We start from the raw sequence: 20,451 nt of genomic DNA on the forward strand, positions 1-20,451 counted from the left end.
AGCTCTTTTGCTTCTAGGAGATTGACTACATGTTTTATAGCCTGTATTTATTGCTTAATAGCTAAGGCTGCAGACAAACAAAATCTCCTTTGCTCTGTCTGACAGAGCTCTGAGATAGAACCCATCTGAGGGGGGGATTCCACACCTCTGCTTCACATCCCTATGCCTGTGATGAACAGTTATTATGATATTGGATTTGGCTGGCTCAGGTCTGTCTGTCAGAGCCCAAACTGTTCAGTTCCACCTGTAGGTCACACCTCTGAAAGTGTCCAGGCCTGGGCTGTGTAAATTAAACAGCTGAGTTTCCAAGTTTCTTTTTCTCTCTTTTTTTTTTTTTTTTTAAATTTTGGTGCCTTGATAAATACTTGTTTTCAAATTAGGAAATCTGGTGGTGTTAGCAGTTAGTAGGTTTGTTTATCAAGCTCTGTACCTGGTGATTAAAGAAGCTGAAAAGGCTATTTGTAGATGCCTGCCTTTGGAAAAATGCACCATTACCTATGCAAGCTTTCGGTTCCTTCATCTCTAGAATGGAGATGATATTTCCCAGTATGGCCCTTTGGGACTTTGTTAGTTTGAATGGATTAATACAAAACAAAAGCTTCAGCTTCTTAGGATGAGAAAGAGCTATGGAAATACAGTATATGATTGTGATATCCTTCGAGATGTTTCTATGAAGCCAGTGGTGACTGTCATGATAATAAAGAAAGCCTTAGAGAAGCTAATGAAATAATGATCCTACTTCCTTTCTATCTATTCTTTCAAAGGGCAAATGCAATGAGTGATAATGGTTTAATGAGAAAGAGTCATTAGGGCATCCAGCCTGCATCTTTAGAAGTGCAAGGCATTTTGGGAGATCTGAAAAAGGCTGGGAGAACAAAACCAAAGTAGCTCTGTGAGAATATTAATTTATTATTTGTATTCCCTTTGAATGCTGATTGAAACCAGTGATCTCTTCCTCTGAATGGTGGCTTGTACACGTGTGGCCACAGATGGGGCTTGTTTGGAGCTTCAGAGCAGTTGGAAGAGTGCAATGAAGGAAAAAACTTAGTATGTGCTCTCTGTCTGTTACACACTGCTTTGAGTTTGCTGTTGCTTAAAGATTCTTGACCTGTTGAATTTATGTGTATTGGAGGCCTTGTGTAGTGGAGTTGATTGTCTTGGATTATTTTGTTTTATTAATCAAGCTGCTTCAGTTTGAAGTTTTCCTGGAGGGGGAAGTCCGCTAGGTAATTTGTGTTGTATTGACACCTAGTGAGACAAAAGTTTCCAATGCTTTCTGTAGGAAACTTCTACAGAAATACAGTGTGTTATTGTGATAGACATTAAGATATTTCTGTGGACCCAGTGAATATCAATACTATACATTAGTATAAAAGAATATTAAGCATTAATATTGTAGCTGCTCTATTTTAGTATTTTGGTTTCATTCTGGAGTGCAGTGGAAGCCAGGAGACTGATGGAGCCAGGTGAGGGTCCTGGCAACACTCAGTTTTGCAGCCACCAGAGTGGGAGCGTGGAGCACCTGGGCACAGTGGCACTGTTCATATGGGTCCCAGAAGGGTAATACGGGCCGTTGCTCTGCCAGACTAAGAACACGGGTCTGGTCTCAGGCAGAACCAAATGCTGGAGACCAGCAGGAGCTAGCTGTTAGGAAAGGTACTGGATGCTCTCTAATCATTTGTTTAGTAAAAATAAAGGGTGAGTAGGGAAAGGAGGGCAGGGGCTGTGAATTCTGATCTTAATAACATCATAGGTACGTGCAGGAAGGCTTTCTGTGAATCTTTTCTTGTCCACTCACTGAGGTTTGTATTTGCTCTGTCTGTATGATAGAAGCTGCGTAGGGTCAGGAGCTGGGCTCTGTGCACAGTTCAGATGTGGCAAGTTGGCTGTTTGTGCAGATTCATACCCTTCTAAAGCACCTGGTGTTGACCTCTGTTCAGGTGTAGGATCCTGGCCTACATAGTTACCAGTTTGTTCTGGTGGGGAAAATCCTGTTTGTTAGGAGAAGCAGTGTGTGAAAGCAGAAAAGAAACAAGCAGGGCAAAGTGAGGTTTCAAACATGTCCACAGATGAGGAGGAGGAAACTACAGAAAACCCTCTGTGACGAAGCAACTCTTTTTCTTTCCCCAGTCACGAATGAATAATGCCACCCCCAGATCATCTGCTCTTCTGAGTGGGGTTTGCTAGTGTAGGGGCCTGAATCTGTCTCTGCAACCCAGAAAAACTCAGTTCCTGGCACAAAGTAGGATGGGGGTGACTAAGGACTCAAGATGCCAGTTTAGATACGTTTTTATGTAGACATGAATTCAGCTGTTACAATTCTGAGCCACATTTGTATCCCCATCTCGAAGTCAAAAATCAGCCTACTTAAAATTGTTGTTGATAAGTTTAATTTGGATTCTTCTGCTGCATTTATCTGAAAAGGGAATTTGTGCTAAGGATGCTGCTGAGATTGGAGTCTTTGTGTACATACCATTTACAATCCCACACCAGCATGTGAGAGCAGAGTCCACATAAATCTTCACAGGCAGACCAGAGTTCCCCAGGTGCTGTAGGATCAACTGATGCAGTGACAGACCCTGCCCCAAAGGACCCAAGTTTCTTCTTTTCCACTTACAATCCTGAATGAAACACAGAAGCTTCTATTCTAAGGTTAATAATGTTCAAGCTACAACCCCAAGCGTCTATTCACACAATCATTTTCCTTCCCATAATAACCACATACGCTCTTTTTGTCTCCTCTTCTCTCCAGGTCAACAGACTATGGCACTACCTACGAAAAGCTAAATGACAAAGTAGGCCTGAAGACTGTGCTGAGCTACTTTTATGTGTGTCCCACTAACAAGAGGAAGGTAAGGGAGATATAACTGGTAGATATAGAAACAAAATAATGACTTTTTGTTCCTTCTGAGAGGAATTATGATCCTAAAGTGAAATCCATTGGCAATTCATGGGAGCTTGATTTTGCTGTCTAAGTTACACTAGTGTAATTCCCTGGATTTCAGTAGAATTATGCCTGTTTTGCTCATGATGGGAATGGAATCCTTAATCTTCTGCTGAATAAATTAAAGGAGTAAAAGGGTTGCTTTTATTTGCTTTTGACTTTACACGTTTAAAGAAGCCACATGCACACAAATGCTTCTTGCTCGCCCTGACTTTAGCTAATACACCTCTGTTTGCCTTATGTGTCTCTTTATTAGTAGAAATAGCAAGGTAAATGGCATTTCTTCCTCCATTCAGTGTTTATATATTTTCTGTCTTTGTGACGAAGTTGGAGGTAGAAATGTAATTGACGTTTTGATTGGTTGTGTCACATGAAGGAGCCAAAAGGAGAATATGCTCAGGCAAGTGGGTGAGAGAACTAAGATGTGATTCAAAGGTGTCGAAGAGAAGATGAAGTCATGGCTTTCACTCACCTGTTCATGCTTGGAAAGCATGTGATGCAATTAGGGCTCTGGCTGGCTCAGAGTTGTTTCTCAGTCCAGGAATTGCTACTCAAAGCCATCTTGGTTTAAAATTATGGCCTGTGTGGATTTAAGGGAGGTAATGGGACAAAGGTGCACTCAGCTACCCACAGAAATCAATGCTGGAGGGCTGTAGCTCATAGCAAAATGTTGGCAGTGGTGGGAGCTGTTTGTACGAGGTGCGGTACGTTCTGTCTCATCACATCCAAATTGCCTAGCTGTTGTCTCCCTTGATAGATTTCCAGATTTGTGTTCTGCTGCTCCTAGTATCATTATTACTGCTATTGTTTTTTCCATCACTGGTCAATCCACAGAGGTTTCAAAATTGATGCTTATTTCAGTGTGTGCAATCTTAAGGCAGTCATAGCTCTGATTATTATAGGCGAAAATGTATGCCTTTGAGTTTAAAGAGGAGAGGGAGAAGGCGGTGGACAGGAGGCATCTTACATATTTTCCAGTGCAAAAGATGAGAACTACTTTGACTTCTTTGTTCTGAGCAAAATGGAATGAAGATGTTTCCTAATAAACTCTCCTGGCGTTCTCACCCTCTGCCAGAACCAACACGGTGGGCACTGAAGAGTTAATGCTTCTTCATTCTGTTTCCAAAGCAACTCTGCCCACCCAAAATTGGAGGCAATATGCTCAGTTACAAATCTACGTCACTGGTGTAAAGTCTCCCTCATAAATCACAGTACTAGGATATATGATTATCTTTCAGCAATTTTTCAAGCTATTGAGCTTCACAGATTAGTGATCTTTTTTTTGTCTTTTTTTTTTTTGTCTGTCTGTCTTTCTTCCTCTCTTCCCTTCCAAAAAACCTTTTGAAATGTAGAGACAAACTGTAAGGAAAAGCCTTAGGAAACCGGCTTCAGTGTGGTTGCTGTGGGAACAGCTTGTTTTCATTCTTTCTACCTCTGCTAAATATATTTACTGTGCATGGTTAAACAGGTGGTTTGTCCTAGTCTGAAGCTGGCTCTACTTCGTTGACCAGCAAAGCAATCCCAAGCATTGATTCAGAAACTGAAAAATGCTTGGAGAAGATGTCAATGGACTTGAGCATCAGGATTTGTCAAATTCATTATCAGGCTTACTGTGCACCCACCCCTTACAGATTCACGAGGCTGTGTGCTGCAGAAAATGCACTTAGGTTGCAATCTCCTCCAAATGTATCTGGTAAATATTGTTCACCCATAAATGGCCTGAAGAGTAAGCATCACATTTTTACTGAGCTCCTGAGGATAACCGTCAATAATGAATCGCAGAGCAGTTTGAGAGGCAGTGGCGTCCCAGTAGAGAATATCTAGATCCCTTCTGTTTCACCTCTAAGAGCACAGTACTGCCTAGTTGCATGTGATGCAGTGATCTCTTGTGAGCCTCAAAAATACCTCTTTGAGGCAATAAACAGTAGGGAAAAAGATACCAAAAGCATCAGACGTGCACACAGTGAACTGTATAGACCCTTTCCACGCTAGATGTTTTCTCGTTAGGTGTCAGCTTCCAGATACTGATAGGACCTTGTGTGCCTCACAGCTCCTGTCGATTTTTGATGGGTTACTAGCAGTGTCTGCTCATTAGCGCTTAAGGGATTAGCAGTTACTTGGAGGAGGGGGAGAGCTTTCTATACATTCATTCCTAATTGATTTACTAGTGAGAAGGATAATTACCTCTCAGCTACCCTGCAGAACAACAGTGGGAATTACCTGTCAGATTTCTTTGAAGCCCCCAAATGCCTCTCTTCAGCCGTTAAATAGGAATTATGCATTCAGCCAAATGCCAGTTATATAAACATCATTTACCTGAATTGTGGCATAACCCTGGGCTCAATTAAAGTATGAGGAAAGAGGATTTAAACACTAGCTTTTTTTTCTTTCTTTTTCTTTTAAAATAAAAGCTTTTCCTTCTTTCTTTCTTTTTTTTTTTTAGTTTTTGGTGGGAACATGGTAATTATTTTTGGCAACGCCTGCTGTATTTCACTACTTTGTGCTGACAAATGATGGTGGAACACTGATTTCTCAGTACCAACATCACTGTTACTGCAGTACTGGGAGATTAAATGGGGCTGGAGTTGAAAGACGGGTGGAGCAGATGGATGAGGTGCAGTTACAGCCTGTGGGCTGAGAGCTGGTATCAGTCCCCTTCTCTTGGCTTCCAGAAAGCCACATCTGATGCTTGCCTTACCCATCTGGGAGGGCATAAAGTCCTCAGGATTTTATTTTGAATTATAATACTCCCAGCATTTATGCTTTTCCTACAGAGTAGATTCCTTTCTGGAGGAAATACCGAGCTTAGAGCAGGAATGATTTGGCAAAATTCTGGAACACCTTGCACAGGGAGATCAGACTTAATGAGCTAATGGCTCCTCTGACCTCAAAACATTTAATTCACTGTGGGTTTCATTCTGTCCCCAAAACAGATCATATCTGAGCATGTACTATGTAACACTGATGGCAAAAACAAGTCCTCAGCTTCATGTATATCTAGCCTTTTTTCTTCTAGACTTAAAGCTCTTGTTTCAGTTTAGTTTATATTTTTAGATAAATGTATTCATTTTATGTTCATTTTGGAACTTCTAGACTGCTCCTGTGTATTTCTCCCACCTCATACTCAATAGCTTCAGGATGTTGTTGAATATTACCTCTGTCAATATTTTGTGTCCTGTCATGTTTTGAAACATCTTTCCTGGCACAGAAGACTGAAAAATGCTGGAGCAGCCTGAAAGCAGATGGTGCTCTCCATCCTGCCCTTTGATCATCTGTGAAACATATCAGCCACTGTTGTTTATCAGTGGGAAAAATCATGGTGGAGAGATCATGTGTTTGTGTTTGGAGAGGAAAGATGCAGTAGATGGGAGGAAAAGGTGAAGAAACACAATCTGTAGTTACATCACAGTGATAAATTGAGATGGCCTTAGTTCTTGTTGGGCATTTCCTAGCTCTGCTGGCTTCTTGCACTTTGAGGCCAGGCTCAGTATGTTGATGTTCCTTGGTTTTACATGTTACTACTGGGAGATATCAACCCTTCCCAGGCTCAGAATTAATCAGGGCACAGAGCATCATAGCCAAGAGCTTTCACTACATCCCTGTGTGGTGCTGGGCACTAGCAGCTCTGGATCCCAGCTCTCAGCTGATGACTGGTTTGAATCTGGGGTGGGGGATGTCCATGCAAGTTATTTCCCAGAAACCACATGAAGATATTTGGAAAATGCACTTTCCGTTGTGTACTTTGAGGTTTTGCAGTTATAATTAAATATAACAAAAGGCAGATGGCACATGAAATTATCCTGGAAAACAATTATAGAATACTCCAATTGGAGGAGACCTTCAGAGATCATCTATTCCAACTGCTCATGCACTTCAGGGCTAACCAAAAGTTAAGCTGTTGAGAACACTTCCCAGCTACAATTCCATTTGCCTCTCACATATCACTGCTAGTGATATCCTAGTGATCTGAGCTGACCCATTATTACAAATGGGACAACTCTGGAGCACTGACATAAGGAGACAGGCTGGGCTGCTGCCTACTGTGAATCTGTAACCACTGGTTTCACCAGAGCAGAAACGCTTCCTGCTCTGAGCCAGGATGACTTCATCTCCTATAGATTGTTTGTACTGTTAATTTCCTTCTGAGAATGAAGGAGCTCAGGGTTTCAGAACTCTTTGCAGCTGGCCAGTGTGCAAATGTTGGTGACCAAAAGTGCAGGATTTGTACCCTCTCTTTTGGGAGATGCTTGCTTTTGTTGTTCCTTCTTCTTGTTGGGGAAGTGAAAAGGAATTTTCCATAGATGAAGAAAAATTACCTTGATTTCCAGGTGCTTGTCAGACCTAGCAGTCTCTGAAGTCCTGAAGACTGTGGCTTTCTTATGAGTTGCTGCTTTGAGCCTGGTGAGAAGTCAGGTTGTCTGTGTTTGTGACACTCCCACACCTGTGAAGATACTCTAATTGACAGTGTATTCCAGGACACATCTTTCCCTTCGGTGCATCCACCACCCAGTTGTTTGCCTGAGAGGCTGCATGAAAAAGCATCCGCTTTGGCCCAGCTGACATACACATCTTAACAAGCCCAATAATTCTGCAGTGAACTTCAGAAAGGGAAAATGTTCATGTATGTTTGGCAGTATACTTTCCTTGCGGTTTGAAGGTCAGGTGGCTGTGTGCCCTGAGAAGCTTGGGCCTGCAAAATGTGCAGCTTTGGCTTTTTTACCCCACAGCCTCTTGTCTGCCTTTAAGGGATATGACAAAATGATCCTTGCTGTTGGCTGGGCAGAGATCTCAGTTCTCTGCTGACCTTTAATTTAATGCTGTATTTTGGGTGTTAGTTACATTTTACTAGAGGCAGATTTTCACAGCAGTTTGTCTTCCAAAGCACTAAAGGGGGAAAACACTCTTTAATAAGAATATTTCCCTTGAATTTTAATTTCAATTTTTCTTCCTGTCCTTTTAAAATTATATTTGAAAGCTTTCTCTTAGAAAAATGGATAATTTCCACAACTGAGCCTTAGGTTCTTTAACTATATATGTACACTTTGAAATGGCACCTCTTGAAGTTGGAGTGGTCTGAGTCCCTCTTTTCCATCTTGGGTTCTTCTGTTGAGTAAGATAACTTTATCTCAGGAACATTTGCTTTCTTCTTGTGATTTTGAAATCGATGCATCGCAGGTGAACATAGACTCCTTCCAAAGGGTGCAGAAGGAAGATGAGAGCAGAACTGCCATGTATCTGAAGCACTGCTCCTTTCAGGCACGAAGGTGTCGTTTTGAATCCTGAGGAACTGTTGTTGATCTACAGATTTCTTGTATTATTTTTTTTTTTCATGAAATGTTCTGTAAAGTGAATATTATTGGTGAAGGTTTTTAGCTGAAAACCCAGTTTCCACTGAGAAAGTTTTATCTCTACCCTTGGGATTCTTGTGGAGGTTGAGAGGATGGAGTTTTTGAAAAAGCATTTAAAAAAAAAAAAAGAGAGGAAGAAAAGGAAGAGAATGACAACTCTTAACTGACAAAATCAAACCAAAATGTACTTGCCTGTATATAGCATTGCTGAGATGAGACATGGATAAATGTAAAGTCCTGATTGCATTTAAGATCTGTGATGACAGTTCTGATGTCTTAGAAATACCTTTCTTTGAATTTGCTTTGCAATTCAATTGGTTGCAGTCCGTCTTTAGCTTTTCTCCTGTGCTCTTACCATCATTGTTGTAGGTAATAACTTGAAAAATTAAAAGGTCTGTAATCTTTCTATCTGTGCAGGAAGTCAGCATATAAATATCACTCAGCTACAGTGACTGAAATGAGGATTCCCTAGTTCTTTCCCTCATAGCAGAACTGAAGCATTTGGGATTTTATTTATAGGTAGACCTAGCTAAGGGATTTGAACAGTAGTTGCAAGCAGCATAAAGAAGGAATTAATTCAGAGTGCTCAGCTAAAGAGCCTTGAGTAAATGGTTTTACAGGCCAGCTTCCCAGTTGTCATACAGTCAAAATGGAAGGGCCAAATGACTGAAACTATAAAAGTCAAGGATGTGTGACACCTCTCATACCTATTAGTGCCTCTGGACTTGGCCCATTGGAATGAGAAATGCTTAGAGATATTTGAAGAGGTAGAAGCTCTAAAAGCTAAATCTAATTAGGTTGGTTTGTTTCTGTGCTGCTACTTGGGGGTGAAGTGAGGCAACTGTTTATGAGCTGGAAGAGAGCAATGCTGTGTTGCAGTTTAGGTTAATGAAGGAAGAAGTAAATTGTGACTGTTATATTGAAATCACAGAGGAATGTACCTACCTGACTGGAAACTAGACAGTGTGTTGGGAGTGACATTGCCTTGTGTAGGATTTGGAGATCCTAAATGAGTGCAAGTCACGTTGACCTCCTTTTTATTTCTTCCTTCTCACTTGGAGAGTAATTGAGAGCAAACCCCATGCTGGCTTCACACACCTCCTAAGGGAATTCCTGAGTTCTGATGGAACCTCAGACCCATGATCTGAAGTCACTTTGGCTTTTGTCTTGAGGTTTCAGCCCATTTGGTCCCACAGGGAATTACTCAGTGTTTTTTTTCTCCTCCTCAAATGTGTGATAGCCTGATGAAGCAGTGGTTCCCGCATGCACCTGGTGCTTGCTAACTCATCTTGAGCTGAGCTGCCATCTTTTGCCACAGCTCCCATTAGTCATTTTCTTTTGTTGTTTTGTTGTTGTTGTTTTTCTCCCCTAAGATTGCATCCTTAGCTATCAGTGAGGGACTGAGCTCCAGTGTACTCTGAAGTCATATGGCAAATGAAAGGGTTCTTGGTACCTCTTTCCCTTATTATTTTGACACTGTGATAAACAGCATGCACTGCAAATTGGCACTTGCTGATCTGGTCTTATAGGACATATTTATGACACATACAGGCTCTGAGTTAGAGCCACAGGGCAAGAGTGATAGAACAGGTTTTCTACAGTCTTTTACCCTTAATCATTTCCTCAGTCCAGTGAAATACAGTTCCTAATAGCTCTTGGCTTTGCAGCTGCTGTTAACAGGGCTACGTACCTGAGCTGCAAACTGAGTTGTAGTTATTTTTCTTCACCCTTCTCCAGACCCACTGAGCAGTTTAGGGTGTTCTTTTCAGCACTTTAAAACACAGGGTACCTAGCCAGGAACCTTTGTGGTAAGAAGCTGCCCACTGCTGTGCAAGAAAAGCTGTAGGTCTGAAACACAGCATCTGGATCAGCTGAGCTCAGTCTTCTCTGATTTTACCAGTGGGCTGCACAAATGTGACTGCTCTCATTAACATTGCAGTACATTCTGTCTGGTAAATATACTTCAGGGGCAGTTGCCATCAGTTGCCAGTTACGACGATTTAAATAGAGAATGAAGTAGTATTATTTCCCTTTACTTATTGATGAAGCAAAGATGATTTCCTCAAGGTCACACATAATTTCTGTGGCTGAGTCAGAGGATGTGTGACACGGTGTGTTTTATCTACGAGGTTCAGTCTTGTGAGCTCTTGTGCATGGGCTTCTCTCTACTTGTCTGATTAATTCAGCTTGAATTTGTCACCTAGGAAAAGAGAACATTTTTGTAAATGTTTGCAGAACCATGACCTGAAACTGTAAAAGAGCTCATTTCAGTTACAGATGCTGTAATACTCAGAGAAGAGGACTAGAAGAGTTTTTCCTTTTAAAAGGATTTTAACTGTCCCTTTTGAATTCAGAGAAGTCTCATTTTCTCTGTAGCTTTCTCTGACCTTTCCTAAGTAAGAAATATAGTTTCCCTATGCTAGTAGACTTAATTTATTACTGTTTTATATGTGGTTCAGAATTAAAATCTGCATACAAACAGTAGTTTATTTTTTTTGAGACTATAGGAGAAGGAAAGGTATTGATAAATAAAAGCACAATACAAATGTTAGTAGAATACTCTTAAAATATAGGGTCACAAAATTGCAGGGATTAAAAGGGACCTCTGGAAATCATCTAGTCCAACTCCCTGCTAAAGCAGTAGATTGCAGTGGAAGGTGTCCAGGCGGGTCATTTTCAGTAGCCCCAAACCTGTGTTGTTTTGTTGTTTGCTTGTGCCTCCTTGTGAGGCCTTATAGCCAAGGGGATCCTGTGAGAGAGAGTGCCTTGTTCTGCTGCTGTCTGGACTGTTTGGCCTGGCATATTGGATACCCTGTTAGGACCTGACCTGTAGGCTTCTGTACTCCAAGAAAGAAGAAACTGCTCTGTTTGCATGCAGAATTTAATTTTACTTCCTCTGACCTAGCATAAATCACAGAGATAAATGGAGTTCTTGTAGCAACTGATGCCTAGGATGCAACCATTTGTCAGCATAGGTATCAGAGACCCAAGCTTATGAGATTTCTTGCTGAAAGTTTCCCTCTTTCTTAGAGACAGTCTGATAATTGTACTTGAAAAAGACTTTCCTTCAGTATATACGAACATGAAAACTGGGTCTTTTTCAGTCATTTATCTGAAAAACCAGGTGCATTAAAATGTCAGCTGTTTCTAAAAATAAACACGGTTGAGATAATTCACAAAATAGTTATATACAGCATTATTTAAATGGGGATGGAGGGGAAAGGATTAGAAGAGAGATGAGTATGCGTCTGTTCATACATATCGTAATGATACTACATTGAAAGTTATTGTTTAGGTGCTCAGGAAGAGGAAAAATTCATATATTACGAAACCGCAGAATTAGAGTTGCCTGTGTATGTATACGTTTATGTATCTGTATTTCACAGCTTTGTGCTTATCCATTACAATAACTTTTACTCACTTGTTTTTTATAGGTATCTGAACTCATTTAATAAGCATTTGAGTAGTGCTGAGTTAGGTATTGAAAGCAAATGGGAACCTAATATAAGATTCAACTAATAAAGATAGAGAGTAAAATGAGGCCTAAGTTGGCTTTATGGAAAATATCTTGTTAAATAAATATCATTTTAGTCTTCACAGATGTTGTGAGTCTAACTGATAAAAGTAACTGCATCAACACGAGATCTTTAAGTAAAATAAATAAAAAAAAAAGTAGCCAGACACCTGCTCTATCTTTTGTTTTCCAAGAATGGGAACTGTGATCTTGAAATCCCAGCTTAGCTGCAGTCTGGAGCTTTGGCTATGAAGGATGCTTTTACTTGAATGAAAGCAGGCACAGATTTTATGGAAAAGCAAAACAGAGCTCAAACGCTTTGGACCTGACTTACTGTACATGGTTTCCTGAGTTTGCTTTATGTGCAAGAAACAAGTGAAGGAGTAGTGTTTCTTTGGCACAGTTTGTGGACAGTAAATGTAGCTAACTACAGCTTTAAACATACAATTTTCTTTCCCATTGTCCTCAGACAATGAATGAAAAAGCCCTGAGAGTGGTTGAGGAGGGTGTTACTGCACCTCATTGTCTACTGGAATTGCTGATGAGTCAGGCTGTGAGAAGAGAAAACAGGAGAATGGGAGAAAGCCAAGCTAATGTGTCAGGGAGAAGAAAGGGCCAGTTATCAGGTAAGACTTAGCTTGGCAGGATGGATTCTGGTGCAAATCTATGATAGGGCTGCCTTGTCTGGCTTCTTAGCAGTCAGATGATCTCTCTTGCTGCTTTCTGCCTACTTCACCTCGTATTGCTAGTCAGGCTCCTGCAGAGCCGTAGGGATGGTTGTAAAGATGGGGTAAAACTGGAAAGGTCATATCCACATTTAGATATGGACTTTCCAGAGTTGGCTGACAGTATTTAATAGAGGCAGTTTGTTCTAATTTACCCAGCAAGCATTAAAGGACAGATCAGAAGTTATAATATCCACTAAAATAAAGCTGCTGTTTTGTCACTTAGCATGACCATTGGTTTTGTGAAGTGAAGCAGAGCAGACCTGTAGGAGTTCGAGGGTCCTGCCTTGGTTACAGGTACAAAGTGGGACTGTCAGGATGCATCACCTTGTAGGGGCTGCCTGTATCCAACCCTTCAACAGGGCAGGCTCAGCTGCAGATCCTGACATAAGGCATGTTTCTGAGACTTCCATCCTTTGTCCACCCTCTCTGCCTCTCTATGAAACACTGCCATCTCCTTTACAGCTGCAGCTCCAATAATATATTAATTTATGAAGTATGAAAAATGAGGTAGTTTTGAATTAACGAGGAGGGGAATAGTGCTTCACAGACAGCAGGATAATCAATCAATAATAATGAGTCAGCATGCTCCGTTATTAAAAAAAAAAAAGAAAAATAATAGAATGGGTGGAGAGAAGCCCGTGGAAAAGGGGCATGTGGGTCCTTGTGAGACTCAATAATATTGTGACCTCAATCGTTAGTGATTAGATCTGGTTCATTGGAAGACAGTTATTTTTCTTTGAGACAAACAAAACAACAAACCAACCCAACCCTTCAAAACCATTACCTTAAAACCTGACAATCCGTGGTAAAATATCTTTTTAATTCAATTTTTCCAAAGTAAAGAATAAAAAAAATTCAGTACTTCTTATTGAGTGGATTTTCGATGAGCAGATAAGCAGAGTCTTCAGGATCACAAAATCATAGGATATCTTGAGCTGAAAGAGACCCACGAGGATCGTTGAATCCACCTCTTGACTCCACAGGGCTGCCCAAAATTCAAGCCGTAATTCTGAGAGCATTGTCAAAATGCTTCTTGAGCTCTATCAGCTTGGTGTCATGACCTCTGCACTGAGACACCTGTTTCAGTGCCTGTTCACACCTTCTTGGTGAAGAACACTTTCCCCTCCCCTGATGTAATTCCATTCTGTTCTTTCAGGTCCTATCACTAGCCCTCTGCTCTCCTCATGGGGAGCTGTAGGCCACCACGAGGCCTCCCCTTAGTCTCCTCTAGGCTAAGTGAACCCAGTGATTTCAGCCACCCCTCATACATATTTCTCTTTGGACCCTCTGCCATCTTTGTCACCCTCCTCTGGACACTCTGTAGTCATTTATGTCCTTATAATTGTTTGCCCTAAACTGCACTCAATGAGAAAGCAGCCATGCAGAGCAGAGTGGGGCAATTCCTTCCCTTGACCAGCCAGCAGTGCTGGCATTGATGCACCCTAGAGTACCCCAGGTTGGCCCTTTTGGTTGTCAGAGCACACTGCCAACTCGGATTCAGCTTGCTGTTAACCAGAACCCCAGATTCCTTTCTGTGATTTTGCACTCCAGCCACTTGTCACCCAGTCTGCAAATATATCCAGGGTTGTTCTGTCCTATGTGCAGAATCCAACACTTGTTCTTGTTAAACTGTGTACAGTAGGTGATTACTCAACCTTCTAAATTGTCAAGGTCTCTCTGCAAGACCTCTCCATCCTTGACGGGGTCAAATCTCCTAATTTAGTGTCTTCTACAAACTTAGTATGCATTCAAGTCCTGAATCAAGATCAATTATAGAAGAGAACTGACTACTAAATGGAGCCTGGAGTGATAGTGATTCAGTAATCAAAAAAACTAGTAATCCACTGGTGATTGGCCACCAGTATGATATAATACCATTTACTATGTCCTTTTGAGTCCAACCCATTGGTCAGCTGTTAACTCATTGTATTGTGTACCTGTCAAGCTGTATTTTGGACTCTTTTGTCTAGAAGCATACTGTGAAAAACAGTATCAAAATGTTTGCTAAAGTTCAAAAAGATTGCATCTACTGTCTTCCCTTGGTTAACTAGATAGGTAACCTTGTCATAAAATGAGATTAAGTTTGTTAAATGGGACTTCCCAAGGAAAGTATCTTACTGTTGCTGCTAGCCATGCACAGTACACGGCACCATGCTTTCATTTGGGGTGCCTGAGCTCTGTGGTGCTGTGGCCTCTGTAAGTTCAGCAACATGTCCAGAGCTTTGGCTTCGTTGTATGTTACTCCCCTTTCACATCTGTGCTCCGCAGATATCCACATTTCTTCTTACAGCATAAGGGGTAATAACCAACTTTAGCTCTGCTCCGCTTGGCTCTGTTATAAAGTGTGTTACCTCAAGAAGCAGTGCATCCTGGATGCTTTTGCTTGACTGTTTTTAGGAGCAGTTTTTCTTCATAGAGCTTAGCTGGACTAGATTTCAGTGAAAAGTTTCAGCACATCTCAGAATGTTTGAGATTTCTTTTTGCACTAGCCAGGGTTCATTGCCCTTGGCCCTACCCATCCTCAAATGCTCCATGTCTCTGTACACAGACAGATGTTGGTGAACTTGGAGTAACGACAGAGATTTCCTAAGTGGAGCACAGAGGCAGTGGGAGGGAAATCAGGCTGTTGTTTTTGAGTAAGTCTGGGAAATCGACACTTTGTCAAGCCTCACATTTCTGTCTGAGGATAGACTGGTGCTGCTTTGCAGTGGGTTCCATAACCTTTTAGTTCTGTTGTAACAAAAGTCAATTCTACTTTTTCAAACAAAAAGGCTTATCTGACATTTTTTTGGCTCCTTTGGAGCCATACAATGGCAGGCCAATGTGATCCTTAAAAGTGATTGCAATAAAGCAGCAAATCTTAAGTGTTAATGCCCAGAGATACACCAATAAAGTAGAGGTGATGAACACGGAGCTTGGGACCTGGGAGTGGATGGAAAGATGGAGTCAGCTCAGCAATTTTCTGATTTTTGCCACAACATTTCTAAACCAAAGTATTAAGGTTGTGCTGAAGATAAAACCTGTATTTCTTCTGTCAGCTACCTCTCCTCTTCTGCTATTGAGAACTAGCCTTGTAATGACCAGGGATTGTGTATGCGTGTGGAAAAGGGTGTTGAGGGCAAAGTGTGTGATTTTTCCAAGACTGCAAGGTATCAGTGACCATGTGGGAATAAGACATAATGACCACAGTTTTCGGTCACTGAGGCAGTCCTTCACTTTCTCAGTGTGTAATCATAACCAAGACTTTCACAGTAAACATGCTGGAACTGTATAATTGGGAGTTACTTTTGCAAATACAGTGGGAAATGTGAAAGCCAGTAAGTTGGCAGTTATGAATCCTGTTCCTTTGTTCTGAACCTTCCTAGATGTAAGGAACTGGTGGCTGATTTAGCAGGTAGAGGTTGCAACCATAGTGAATAGGTTAGAGCTGAATGCTACTGTGCAGAGCAGTGCAATGGCATCATGTTTTGTAATTTTAAGCCTTAATTTTTGTTTACGACAACTTCCTATCCAGAAAACAGACCTTTTCCTACCTCCTTGACTTGAACCGGTGAGGGAAAGTTAGGAAGAGAAGTGCATTTAGAATAGCACAGGTAATAGATACTAGGTAAGTACATTGAGATAGATAATTAGCATCTGGATGTGAACATTGATAAATCTGACTGTTGCCTATGCTCTTGCTGCAATCTGACTAAAAAGCAGAAAAATTAAGTGTGTAAGCAGTAGAAAAGCAATGATGCATTTAAAATTGTATTCAGGTTTAATGGCCTCAAGGGAGATGCATAACACAGTTTTTATTTCTGTAAAGAGTCATGAAACACTCTACTGTCCTCAAATGAAACAGACTGCTGTACACAGGCTACAAAAGTTTACCCCACGAGGAACAATCCATGCACATCCCTTTGTTTTCTATAATGGGGCAACCACTGTGAGTAAACTTATTCCCACATGTAAAGTGTTCTCCCAAGTGAGGCCTATAATCAGAGGAGTGTTTTTATATAAATGGTATTCTCATTCCCAGCAGTTCTGGTGTACGCAGCCTCTCCCTACTGATAACGTTATTTTCTGTAACTATTTCTGCTTACACAGTAAGTTACCATAATGGTGAAAATTACTTTGTAGTTCTGTGGAGAATAGTACAACCATGCATTTACTCAAATAGCATATAATTATAACAGTGAATACCTCTTTTGCTTTTTCTCTGTGTACAGTTTGGGATCAGAGCTGTTCTGTGCCACTAGAAAAAGCTGGTGACCACAAAGCAATGTGTTGGATGTTGCAGCAGTCTCCTGTGCAGAACTAGGAAGAGTGAAAAGGCATCATACGTAGCTGTGGTATGAAGAAAACCAGACTTGAGCGCAAAGCACACATAGATCAGCAGCTTTACATCTATCTCCTGATACAATGTCCACTTTTCCCAGTGGAAGCACTGGGAAAAGCGGACTGGGTTGTTGCCTCAAGTCACCAGCCAGGTGACTTCTTACGTAGGTCCAAATGCGGAAACAGTGGCCAAACTGAATCTATACAAACCTGGCTTTAAGTGGTGATGCTTATAATCATTTGGCAGTTCGCAGAGGGGCACTGTGCTTGAACGTGCTGTGATATGGAAATGCCTTTGGCAAAACAGCTGAATGGGAGCTCTATGTGAACAGCATGTAGCACTAAAATAGCAGCAGAAAGGTGGGGTTATTGTGTCAGAGGACTTTGCACTGATGAGCTGTGGGGAGCCCAAGGATGTGCAGCTATAACAAGAGAATAATGAGATGAACTAACTTTGAGTAAACTCTGCCTTACTGTGACAATGAAAAGGTTTTACAACCAAGCACATAGCTGTTGCCAATCAGTTACTCTTCACCAGGTCAAACACATGCTTTTTGGATGGTTTCCATCCCTACTGGCACCTGAAATTTAACAAGCAAATGCTTGCTGTGCCTTGTAATTAAAAGTGAAAAGTACATGTGTCCAGTGCCAAAAATACAAGAGAAAGCAGAGAGATGTGTTGTTCTGACCTGCTTAGCAGTAAAACAAACTTGAGATATTCTGCTTTACTGGGTCTAGTATGATGGCTTATCCTGCTCCTGTGCATGCAAATTGGGTCCAGCCTAGGACTGGTATTATGGGTGGATTAGGACAGCAGTCTTAGTGTCTGAGTTCTGTTCCCAAATCTGACTTGGCCTAAGCATTGGAGTCATGATATATTTTCATTTTCACACCTGCCGAGGATGGTAGAGTGGTTTTCCTTCAGGGGTTCTTGCTCTGTATCCAATTTAGCCTTGATTTGCTCCTGATCCTTAGGGCATCCTTGCAAGGTGTATCTGTGCTCTTGCACAGCTGCTAGAGATGGTAATTAAATGAAGTTTTCTCTCCATAGGGATTGGAGTGTATGAGTTTGGCATTCTGTTAAAGTGCTTTGTTTTGATTTGGCAATTTAAGGCAGGTATGGCTGCAATGCCAAGAGATTGTTTAGTTTTTGTACAAACCTGAATTAGTTGTAGTTGTAATCTGTATGTAATTAGATATGAAAAATAACAGGGGTTAGAAATATTAACCAGGGCTCTTCACTATAAACAAGCTTTGTAGGCTGTTGTGTCCCTCTTCTGGGAAGGTAAGGTGATGCTGGTCCTCATTCTGTGTATACGTTTTTACTAATCTTTTTCCTCAAAGTTAATCATGTAAGCTCTGGGATGGTATAATTCCTGTGGATCTTCAGACAGGAGGATGATGGATATTTATTCTTTTACTAAAAAAGTTATGTATCTCTACTACTATTACACTCAGACACGTATGTTATTCATCCTCATGGACTAGACTTAAATTCTCTTGAACTACTGTCCCAAGTTCTGTCAAATCAAAGCTTAAGTTAGGTAGATTGTAGTTATAATTCGTAGTTTTATTTCTGATGATAACAGGGTTCTTGTTCAAGTTAACAATGAATCTGATCCTGGTGTGCTGTTTGAACAGCAGTATAATGTGCAGCATAATGCTCACATTGTTCCTGATTGACAAAATGCTATTGATACCTAGGCAGAATAATGTAGGAAACTTACAATGAAACTTGCTAACTCTTACTTCTGCAGATGGTTTGTCTAAATGCATATATAACAAAGCTAGAACAGAAAAGTTATATATTGCATTTCAGAAAGGGTTATTCATAAATATGAATAAGCCTCCAAGTTGTGTCCTCTTTTGTGTTGCAGTATTGCAAGACTAACATGCTCTTTTCGGTTAATATACATACACACACACACACGCGTGTGTGTGTGTATATATATATTCATTGATTATTATTCTCTATATCACTGTGCTCATCTTTCATGTACCTTCTGCAAAAGGGAAAATATCCTACAAAGAAGGCATGGGGCATGCATGTAGCCAAATTGCAGGATTTGCTCTCATTTTTTTTTTTCTCAGTGTTGTTAAGATGAGGAACTCTAAGATGGTGTCCCCCTAACTTAAGTAACAGAGATCCATGCCATCTTCTTAAACCAGCTTACTGGAGTCTGCAGCTGGTGGACTGTGGATGAGATCTTTCTCTGGTGTGAGATGCACCCAAAGAGCTGTTGACATCTGGAAAGTTCAGTGATGAGCAATGGAATTCTGCTGTGGAGATATTGGTTTGTGATTATGTAGAAATCCTGATGGAAAGGAATTTCTGGAGAGAGGCTAGCATCAAGTGCCTTTTGGTCTTAAGAGGGCTATTTGGTTATGTGGTCATGGTTCATGTAATGCAGATCCGGCATAAAAGTCTCAGGAAACTGTATTTCACTGCTCATTTTCTATGGATGTCTGACTCATTTTTCATTATCCAATAATAAATACAGTAGTGAAAGTCACCTTTAACACTTAAAGATTGCTTGAATTTTATGGGATTGTATTGAAGTGAATGCCAAGGTATAAAAGCCTTATGGTTGAGGTACTTTTATAACACATGCTTCATAAACCCTTATAAAGAAAGTGCAGTGCACTTCATCCTTTAAGATTACGGTGTTATGGTTCTGAGAGATGGTAATCTGGTGCTATATTCATTAATTAAATCTGTTATTAATGTTAAGTTTCAGGTAATAAGAAGTGAAGTTACAAGAAGTTGAAAGGGGTTAGGTCCAGGCAATTTATCTCTCATGAAAGCTCAGTGCCTATTTACTGCTTGACTAATGCTCACAGTTTGCCCTTAAAACTGAAGAAGGTTTTGAACCATGTGAAGCAAGTAGGAGCCTTAAGTCCAAATCTAGTGTACAACACAAGGGGTTGCAAAGACTCTTCTTTGGATTCAGAGATAGTATTGATGTGAAAGCTTACTGCCCCTCTCATGGCTGTCTTGTTTGGCTTCGTAGAGTACCGTGGTCCCTCTTATCACAGCTGTTGGTGACTAAGAAATGGATTGGGTGTATGAGAGCTGGCAACCTTCTGATCCATGCACGTGCTGTCCTCCAAACAGTACTGGCATATTACACTAAAGCCTGAGGGAAGCTTTCTCTTTGCTCTATTTGCATCTTGACTAAGCAGGGATTCTCTTGAGAGCAGATTTCTATCACTGACATCTCCCATTTTTCCTCATATGCTGGTCTTAATTTTGGAAAGCAGAGGTTGGCTTCCTTTTATTTTGGTAGTTACAGGAGCTGATTTAACTACAGAGTAGTGAGCAGGGATCTAGCACTCTGAACAACCTCTATACAACTTTGCGTAAAGATGGTGTGTGCTTTCTAAAACATTCTACAATAATGCAAACATTTTTTTTTTTTTTTTTAGCTAAATGCTTATTTATGTGTGTCCCATTTTCTGGTAAGAAACAGGTATTTGTGTATGTTTTTGTCTTAGAGATGTTTAGTCTAATTTAATTAAACGGAAGTTTTTCAATTGAATGGTAACATGGTGGGGAAAGAAGGATGAGATCTTGTTTGCAGTGAGTTTCATCTGTTC

General features: G+C 40.8%; 1 protein-coding gene across 1 annotated transcript in view; it reads left to right on the top strand.

Moving 5' to 3' along the window:
* SORCS3 (sortilin related VPS10 domain containing receptor 3) overlaps positions 1–20,451 on the top strand; it is a 268,000-nt gene that overhangs the window by 113,157 nt on the left and 134,392 nt on the right. Inside the window, exon 3 of the mRNA XM_421749.8 lies at positions 2,753–2,852. Within this exon, the coding sequence (XP_421749.3) occupies positions 2,753–2,852 (100 nt within the window). The remainder of the gene's footprint in view (positions 1–2,752; positions 2,853–20,451) is intronic.

Source organism: Gallus gallus, chromosome 6 (assembly GCF_016699485.2).
Source record: "Gallus gallus isolate bGalGal1 chromosome 6, bGalGal1.mat.broiler.GRCg7b, whole genome shotgun sequence".
Classification (NCBI taxonomy): Eukaryota; Metazoa; Chordata; class Aves; order Galliformes; family Phasianidae; genus Gallus; species Gallus gallus.